General features: G+C 33.6%; 2 protein-coding genes across 2 annotated transcripts; one reads left to right on the top strand and one right to left on the bottom strand.

Annotated features, from left to right (window-relative positions):
- The first annotated feature begins 982 nt into the window (after nucleotides 1-982).
- LOC103524963 lies at nucleotides 983-4,762 on the top strand. The gene is made up of 6 exons (XM_017449814.2): nucleotides 983-1,178; nucleotides 1,691-1,757; nucleotides 2,016-2,191; nucleotides 2,566-2,727; nucleotides 3,258-3,376; nucleotides 4,464-4,762. The coding sequence occupies exons 1-6, from the start codon at nucleotides 1,112-1,114 to the stop codon at nucleotides 4,590-4,592; spliced, it is 720 nt and encodes a 239-aa protein (XP_017305303.1). The 5' UTR covers nucleotides 983-1,111; the 3' UTR covers nucleotides 4,593-4,762.
- Nucleotides 4,763-6,057: 1,295 nt separating this feature from the next.
- Nucleotides 6,058-8,230, bottom strand: LOC103524953 (protein jagunal). The gene has a single exon (XM_008489995.3). It carries the CDS (start codon nucleotides 7,816-7,818, stop codon nucleotides 7,231-7,233), a length of 588 nt encoding a protein of 195 aa, XP_008488217.1. The 5' UTR covers nucleotides 7,819-8,230; the 3' UTR covers nucleotides 6,058-7,230.
- Between the last annotated feature and the right edge of the window lie 1,450 nt (nucleotides 8,231-9,680).

The raw sequence follows: 9,680 nt of genomic DNA, 5'->3' as shown, positions 1-9,680 counted from the left end.
TGATTCCGTTGTCGATATATGATTCTGATTGAATCTGATCAGAAGGGGGTCCCCGGATGTGATATCAAGAATTCCGTAAGAGCTGATCCCAATATTACGGTAGTTAGTAGTTAGGTACTGTACTTGGGCACTACCTATTCTTAGGTAGGTATATGTAGGTACATAACCTACCTACCTGTTATCTATATAGCTACCTAACCAGAGAGGTATTCTTATAATATGCGTCCACAACGGAGAACCGACCATCGATCCTAGCCTAGTACCGACCCGAGGGAAAATAAACCATGCTAATGAATAGAAGCGTTCTCAACAGAGTCTTGATCATAGTATCGACCCTCTCAGAAAATCAAGAAATTGATCTGAGGGAACGTCCACGTAAAATTTGTGAAAAATCACAATATTAAACTTTATCCAATCGATTTTTTTTTCTATATGGGATGAAAGAAAACTATTTTATTGGTCTTCTCCAATATTTTTTTTTTTTAATCAATTTTCATAATTATTTTCAGAGTTACGGCCTTTGGAACAAGAGCCTTTTTCAACTGAAGGCTTCTTCAGAAAATAGACCTTTTTTCGGCATTGTATAGGTATTTCCATGATAGGTAGGTACGTTTAAAATTACGTGTAGGTACCTATTTTTTATTTGAAAATATCCGTTATGTCCATGGCTTTTATCTGGTTCTAAGTTTTTTTGGTATGTCTAATATTTCAACCGATATTTTTTTGTTCTTAGGTACCTACCTAGTACCTATACCTACCCACCTCACCCTCACCCACCTGCAGATGTGGAACGTGGAACTGAACTTAAGCTAAACGGCTAAACCTAAAAGAAAAAAAAACATCGTCAATGGTAAAAAACTGCTTGTAAACGGTTCCTAAATAAGATGTGAAGCCAGCCACGCGTGCAAATCTCAAATCTGGGAAAATTTTATTAATTTCTTTGTTTGCTAGCTTCTCAACCGTTAAAAAACTTGTCAACAAAAAATATTTTTTGGGAAAAATCAAATTTCAAAATAATTAATTTTATTAATTACAAAATTTAATTAATTAGGTATTTAACAGATTTCAGTGTTTAATTTAACCCAGTGTTTCAGTATTTAAGCCACACAAAATGCCTAGTTCAAACGGAGGTAGCAAAATGACATCAGATTCCAAGCTGGATTATCCAAAGGCTTCAGGTAAGACAACGGAGGATTGAGCAAATGAATCACCGATACAACTTGAGGAATTTATAGGTAGATAGGATAAAGCAATTTGAAAAGTTTCAGTGGTGACATTTTTTGTTTAATGGATAAGAGGGAGTTAAGGATTGTGGTTACGGTAGATTTTGACAGAATTATGATTGTCTGATTCATCAAAATGATCAGGGTGTGGTTGATTGTTTGAACTCTGGATTATCAAATTTGAACATGGTAAGTATGTATAGGGTTCTTTTTTCTATATATTCTATGAGAAATAGCCTTTTTTCCAGCTTTGTTTAGATATTTTCACTCAACCAAGGAGTAGCATGACCCAGAAAATCTAAAAGCTTAAAGTACTCTAGCAAGCACTAGTCCATTGTCATTAAAAGCAATAATGGTCAGAAACTTTCATATGAACAATCAGAAATTCTTTTTTACCTACTCAGTGTGAATAAGAAATTTACGAGACAAATAAAATTAATTGAATAATTTCTCTCTGATTTTTACAGAAACTTTGGTCAGAGGAGGCCTATACTTATATGCTGGAGGTCTCTTCTTGCTCATTGCATTCATCAGGTAAATTAGGTACCTTTTTAATTAAATTTTGTTTATTTATACCTTGCCTTTAGGCTTTGCTCTCTGAAGAAACATTTATTTATTATAACAAATAAATAAGAATAGTAAAAAAAAGATGCCAGCCTGTGACTGGTTGAACAACACAGCAAAACAATCATTCAAAGTCTCCCAGTCAGACTAAACTGGTCTACTCCTTGATTAAGCTCCCCAGCCTGATTAATCAAACAATTATCTAAATATCTGAAAATATTTTTGCAGCCCATACTGGATCTCCTCATATGACGATGCATTCTCCGAGTTCAAAAACATGGGCATATGGCAGTACTGCTTTGATGGCTTCCGATACCCTTACTATCAGTTTGACAAAAGGTTCACCGGGTGTAATGGGATATACAGTTCTGAGTATTATGTCATACGAGAGTGGTTATTGCCAGGTAAGTTTAGGATTTGATTTTTAAAGTCTACCACTACACCTGTTTCTTTGTCATTCTATTTAATTCATAGCCCTACCTATTTTTTGATTATAATTTATCTTGTATTTTATTATACACATTTAAACATAGCATCTTCAGAGCATAGTAGAAAAATTGACCCATTCCTGTATTGTTTTGTACAAAGCTTATGGTACCTGAGATCAATCAATGCTGGTATCTTGAGGCTAAAAATTGAAAAATCACATTGATTGACCCATTTCCTTTTTATTTAATCTCCTTTTTTCAGAAGATTTGACCCATACTTACTAAACCAGGGTAGGGAGAAGACAGGTAATCCTGTTTATTTATTCTACCTTTTTGTTCCCTGATTCCAGGTTGGCTCCTGTTCATTCAGATGAGTGTGACTCTGGCTTTCATCTTCTCGTATTCGTCTCAAATCATTCTCAGCGGTATTGTAGTCCGATATCCTTTACAGTTGGTACTTACCTATGAGTATCTACTTACTATGGTGTCCTTTGTGTTGACTGCTGCATCAGGTTAGTAGATGAGAGTTTTTTTACTTTCCTTATCCTAAGTATATTTCTTTTGAGTGGCAGCTGGGGGTTGCTGAGAGTCTAGACTCTCTGGAGTAATCCAATGACTGATCTTTTCTTTCAATGTGAGCTCTTCCCTTATGAATTTTCCTAGACTTTGTGGAATCCACCTTGTCCCCAATTCCCTTTGAAGATAATTTAAGAGTCTTGTGGCACTCACAACAACTAACAACACAAAATATAAGCTAATCACAGGTGTCAGGCTAAAATCCAATTGCCGGTACATTGTAAGGGATAGGTACCTTACAACATATGAACATACCTACTGTAGTTTTCTGTGGAAGTATTTTGACAAGTGATAAAGTAACAATGTCTTTTGACTGCAGTCTCAAGTTCAGAGGCACTTTAAGTTAAGTACAACCACAAATGCATTCAATAATGCTTTTATAATGCTACCTATCATGCTTTTGGAAAATGGTCTAACTGTCACGTATTTCAACAATTTTAACAACATATTTTGCTTTTGTTTTCAGCTGTACTGCTGATGTTTGCTGTTCTCATGTTCCCTCTGAACTGTTGGCGTAGAGACTGGCTCCTGTATCCTCTGTACAATCATCTATCATTCTCCTACTACTTTGCTCTCATTGCTTTTTTGACATCTCCACTAACTTTGAGCATTGGTTTCATTGTGGGTGTTTTGACATCTCCACTAACTTTGAGCATTGGTTTCATTGTGGGAGTTTTGGCATCTCCACTAACATTTCTACGTACCTATACCTACATTAAATATTTTTCCTTTTTTTTTTTCTTTTTTTTTTAAAAATTTCACTATTTCAATCACATTCCTGCATTGTTTTTTATTTTTGGAGTTTTGACATCTCCACTAACAATACATTTTATACCTACATTTTATTGTTTTGTATAGTACGTATTTGAGTTTGGAGTTTTGGCATCTCCACTAGGCAATATTTTCTCATCTTGAGACATACCTTGTACCTAGCTCACCTACATCTCAGGTATTGTTGAAGATAGCAGATAGTTTTTCCTTTCAGATAGGTACTGAAGATGTTTTCTTCCCACGTATCATTAACATGCTTAATTTGTTGACATTAACATGTTAAGTGTCTATTACATGTCGTCTGGTAGGCATTATTACTTTGATTTTCCCACCTGAGTAGGTAGAACAAGGTATTCTACCTATTATTTCTACAATGTATTCTATTTATTGAGTTATTTCTACTCCTAGGTACAATTACCTATTTCTTCATGTTTGGAACATGAGTGAGAACTTTTCTTGATGTTTTTTCTAGTTTTTTAGTAGGTGGAAAAAGTATAAAAAGGGGAGGTGGTTTTTTTTTTTTTTTTTTTTTTTATATATTAGGCGTTTTAGCTCGTATTATGGTAAGGTCGTTGGCGCCGGAAAGATAAGATTTTTGAACGGAATAAGCGAGATCTAAGTTTCCACTCGACTATGATACCTTAGAAGAGAGACGTGCTATCTTCCATACTAACTGAACTGTCCCTCAATATTTTGGCTAGCCTAGTTTGCTTGAAGGGTTTGTGCGTCTGCCTCGCAAGTACTAGGCCGCGGGTTCAATTCCCGCCCGGGGCGAAACAGATGAGGTTCGTTCTCGGAACGGCTGGCTTTCTCCTATCCTGTCTTCCCTCTTCTCTTGGAACTCGGGATGACAAGACCTTAGTAGTTACAGTTCCCTCCATAAAATAAAGTAAAAGAAAGATTCTTTAATAATTTCCTTTTGTGTCTTCAACAGGAATCAAAGCGGTCCTGGGAACATCGCAAAGAAAGTCGAAACCTCGTCATGCAAATGTATCCTCAGAATGATAGACATACATTCAATGGGTACTAAGAATGTAAAGTGAGCTAGCTACCTAATCAATAAGTACCTAACATGTGTCAATGTAGATATATTCAGAACCACAGACATACATTCAATGGGTACTGAATGTGAGCTACTTAATATCAATGTACCTAATATCAAGAGACTAGTAGCTAGGTACAAATGAACTCAGCTCTACCATTTTTTTTTTTTTTTTTTTTCACTTATTTAAGAAATACAAAATAAATGGTATTTTGAGTGTAAAAAAAAAAAATCCTATTTTTTAAAAAAAAAAAAAAAAAAGTATTATTTTGTAAAAAAAAAAAAAAAAAAAAAAAAAAAAAAAAAAAAATCGATGATGTGGTGACCTGCTCGCGTGGTAATCAGGGTATGCTGTTCAGGTGGGCGTGGGTTCAATCCCAGTCAAGGTATGGATTTTTTTTTCCTCAGGCAAGTGCATTGACCACAAAGTCATGTAGAACCTTTCAGTGGTTTTTATTATTATTATTTGTCAGTATTCTATTTTATGCTACAACTATCAGTATGTACCTATGAGAAATACCTATGAAATATTTCATTAAGTGACAACCACGTCTATTGTGCTATTAGGTATTTGTTTATATTTTCCAAGTATGCACCTAGTATTTTATTTGCTGTATGTTTTGTAGGTTACGAGTAATGCCTACCAAATTTTATTATCTTGACATAGATATCTAGATAGGTATGATTGGTCTCTCAAGACCTTATGGGCTTTGCAAAAATTTACTCTTTTTTTTTGTTAATTTGAGTAGATCTTTTTGCAGCTTTTGTACCTAAATTTTTATATAGCTATCAATATATTTTGCATTAGACTAGACCAGACTAACCAATGTATTATTGGAATAGTAATAATTTTAATGAACATGTATTTTTTAACGCACAGTGACTTACACATTCTAATTTTATTCTTAGTGAACAATGATTCCGTCCAATTAAAACAATCAAAAGTTCCTCAAGAGTAACCCAATTATTGTATTTTATTCTCAGTATATTTTTTTGCAATTAATATGTATGTGTTGATTTTATAGACTTTGCCTTTTCTTCTCACTTAAAGTATTACCTACCTACCTATCTATTTTTCAGTATTTTTTTCATTTTCAACATTCCCCCTTCTTTTACTTTCTACATATTTTTTTTTCTCATTATTATTTTTTGTGACTTCGAATTATTTCTCTCATTTTATTTCACAAAACAATTTTACATTAAAATTGTCAATGAAAATAAATAATGTATTTTGCTTTTTAATTAAATATATTTTTGTATTTCATGTATTCTTAAATTGTCTTTTGTTCTTTATTATTATTTATTTATTTTACCTACTTCCAAGTGCTAGTTCACAGGTTCACTTCCCATCAGAATGGCTAACATTTTTCTCTCTTGTTTTCATCTCTTCAATTTCAGGACAAGACTTCTTTGATACAGTTCCTTCTAAGAAAAAATAAAACAAATTTAATGATTTTTTTTTTTCAAAAAACTCAACTAAGATAAAATTGCAATGGTTTATTTTATTATTAAAATAACTAAAACACCACAAATGAATATACATTTTTTAAACAAAATAATACTCCTTTGTTGCTTCCATATAAAATAAATCCAACTATCCATTTTGATTTCAAAATAAAAAGACTTTAAAAAATATAATTATTTATAAAATAAATAAGTACAATGTCAATTGTCAGGTTAAAGCAGAATTGTGCTTTCACTCAAACTCTCAAAGGGATGTAAAAGTTTAAAAAGAAATACCTAAATAATCTAAATATACTCGTAGTGTTCTAATTCTAACCTTTAACCTCTCAGACTTCTACCACTTTTCTTCAAATAGGTACCTATTATATATTTTTTTTTTTAGAAATGTAAATAAAACTACAATTTTTTACACCCTTTCCATGACTGAAAACGGGCAAGTTGTATAAGTTTACATTTTCATGTTTTTACTTTCTATTTTTAGAGAAAAAAAAAAAAAAATCCGGGCATTTGAAAACAACTTTCTATTATTAGAAGTTTGAGAGACCAATGGTTTGAGTTATGGCTTAAAGGAGATTCACATTTTCCCTCTTCTTGTTGATGACAGCTGCTCTCTTTTCCTCTACTCACTCTTATTCATTCCCTGTGAATTTTGACAGTGAAAAATAAATTACTGACATGTAGGTACATACAACCAAATCCACCCATTAGTAAGAAAAAAAGCCATTTCCCTGGATGTGAAAATAAGTAAGAAAAGTATTTATTACTATTGTAACATTGTACCTACTGTTAAAAATTATGAATAAATAAAGCACTATTAAAACTAAAAAAAAAAAAAAAAAATTAAACTCAGCAGTCTAAGGACTATAACGTATAACCCCTTCCCCTATTTTACTAGATGATTATACAAAACTTGTGCTTTTTAATAAAACAAACAGATATTAAACAAATGACTCTGAATTAAGGTGAATATATGAAAATAGAAAATATATAAGTATTTAATTCCACAAATATTAAAACTGTTTTGGCAAAATCCCTGTTTGGTTCATAGAAAGAGCATACATTGAGCCTTAAAATTTAAATAAATATCTGAGGAATATTGTACAAAGTCATGGTTGAATGAGTAGAGTTTGGTAATTTCATATTTTTACACAGGTAAACAATTCTACTGCTTCTTAATAGCGGCCCTCAGTCTCCAACATTGTATCAGATTGTTTGAGAAATACAATGAGAAAGTGTGTACTTGTAGAGCGAGAACAATGAAAATGTACCAGAGTAAAGCGTAAGGGTAGCCTTGCCACATTGTGATCTCTTTGTCTTCAATATCCTCATCTGGATCCAAAGTGATGTACGTCCAGAAATCATGGAAATAATAAATCACCGCATACAGAATGGGCATGTACCCAAATGCTACAATCCCGTACACATATTTCTTCATGGTGGAAATGTTGTTTTTCCGTATGGAAGATAATCCAAGGAAGGACACAAGCAAACTGAAACACCAAATGTACTCCCACAGGAGTGGTTTGGGTATCAGCAACTCTTCAATTTCTAAAATGAAAATGTCTAATCGGTCTAGAATGTCGGCGGACAGCTTTGCTAGCATTACAAAGAATAATAAGTAGTGGAAAAATATTGTATACTTCAAACGGGTTTTGTTCAATACACTTGTTTGATAGTGAGATGCTATTTGCTGGCGATGGGAGAAGTCTGTGCCATCTGTACCCGTAACATACATTCCCCTGGATGCCATTTTGGCTGGGAAGGAAAAATACTTCTAATCTTGAATATCACTTCTATCTAGAACCTGTGTTTTCCCGGGCTTAGTTCTTGGGTGAATGGTTATTTAGGTGTTTCACTTCACAAGAAGCAGCTATTTATAAAACACATTTTGTTCACACACTGTACACAGGTTCAGTTGAAATTTGATTCTTTGAGTTTTATTACTGAGTTTGCATGGTAAAAGATTGAATGCAGTTTCTGGGCAGTCAATAGGAACTACTTGTCAATTTGACACATGAAAGATTCTTTACAAAAACACAATAAAAATAAAAGAAAACTCAGAAGGAAAAGTGGAAAATTCAAAAAGTCAGACTGATAAGAAAAAAAAGTTTTATCAGTTCCCGAAATTTGAACGGATCTGACACAGGGGCCTAATGTGAGGGCGAGATTTTAGTGGGAAATTTAAAAAAAAGTCCCGCTACAAAAAAGAAATCCCTCGGATCCGAGTTGTGTATAATTCATACAAGATCCACCAGGTGTGCTAGTGGTAACATGTTCTTATCACTAGTAAAGCTAAAGGTAGCACATGAGCGTAGTAAGCGCTAGGTCGCGGGTTCGATTCCCGCCCGGAGCGAATTTTTTCCTAAACAGATAAAATTCGTTCTCGGAAGGGCTGTCTTTCTCCTATCCTGTAATTCTTCTTTCTTCAATTTCGGGACTATTACAAGAACATATCAGTTACAGAGTTCCCTCTATCAAACCTTGTGTTAAAATTGTCTAAAACCTCGAGAGAAAAACATGTTAAAACCACCTATTACATTCATAATAGGTTCGAATCCCTCATGTTTAAAGTTTTTAATTCTTAGCACACAAGGGGAAGACACAAGTACTATTCTTAATATGTATATTTAAATAAAATGGAAATAATAACAAGTTATTTATTTTTTAAAGTAATATACAGAAAAAAAGAAAGACTTTTATTTTTCCAAAGTAGGTGTAAGCACATATACACAAGTAGGTACACAGTTAAACAAATATATATTACTGCTGTAAATACCTAATAATTTACTCAATACTGGGGACTTTCATAGGGCTGTAAATAGCTGTACTTACTGCACTGGTCTATCTTAAACCCAATTTACGTCAGGGAAACTGCATGGAAGTTTAGACTTCATTGATGAAGCTGTTTGGCAAGAATTTGCATGTCTTTTGAAATTGTCTTTTCTTCCAAAAGACTTACCACATGCATCACACTTGAATGTAGTAACACTACTTGCACTTTCATCAGAGGGCTTCTTCTTGCAGTGCTTGGTATGGCGACTCATACCTGAGTTTTCTATGGCTTTGCCACAGAATGGGCATGGCTTCTTCTTCCTTGAAATGGTCTGTTCCTCACCCTCATCATAACCTGGAGAATGAATTTCTTTGTCCATAATCGGTTGCTTGAATGGAAAAATGTTAATAAAAGTTTGTAATTCAGTAATTCTGTACTTTGCTTTGAAAAAATGTGAAAGAAATAAAAAATCACTATCCACTAATCCAGAGTCCAGACAAAAAACAAAGTTAACAACTAGTTAGGTACCTACCAAAAGTTTGAATTTTGAAAGTTGTCGAGATTAGAAGGTTAGGAGAAAAATATGGGAGAAAAAAAAATCCCCTTCCTCCAGATTTTTGTGGGATTTTTTAGTAAAAATCTCGCCCTCACATTAGGCCCCTGTGCCAGATCCAATTTGAACCAGGAAAATGAAAAACGCCAACGAGTACGAACGTGTATCGTGCGCGTTAAAAGCCGCGTTTACACTCACCAATGAAACGTTCGCGTCCTTTGAGATATAAAAATGTTTATTGAATAAAAAAGTTAATAGGTACGTAGATTCATTACCTTCTTCCGGG

This window comes from Diaphorina citri, unplaced genomic scaffold, assembly GCF_000475195.1.
Source record: "Diaphorina citri unplaced genomic scaffold, Diaci psyllid genome assembly version 1.1 scaffold129, whole genome shotgun sequence".
Classification (NCBI taxonomy): domain Eukaryota; kingdom Metazoa; phylum Arthropoda; class Insecta; order Hemiptera; family Psyllidae; genus Diaphorina; species Diaphorina citri.
Note: the sequence above shows the minus strand (reverse complement) of the source record. Positions and strands in the feature narration are given on the sequence as shown.

What these genes read in the sequence shown, in the direction of transcription:
- LOC103524963 (XM_017449814.2), top strand. Translation starts at nt 1,112, where the DNA reads ATGCCTAGTTCAAACGGAGGTAGCAAAATGACATCAGATTCCAAGCTG. An exon ending in TTGCTCATTGCATTCATCAG is followed by an intron (nt 1,758 to 2,015) that starts GTAAATTAGGTA and finishes ATATTTTTGCAG; the next exon opens with CCCATACTGGATCTCCTCAT. An exon ending in ACGAGAGTGGTTATTGCCAG is followed by an intron (nt 2,192 to 2,565) that starts GTAAGTTTAGGA and finishes CCCTGATTCCAG; the next exon opens with GTTGGCTCCTGTTCATTCAG.
- LOC103524953 (XM_008489995.3), bottom strand. Translation starts at nt 7,818, where the DNA reads ATGGCATCCAGGGGAATGTATGTTACGGGTACAGATGGCACAGACTTC.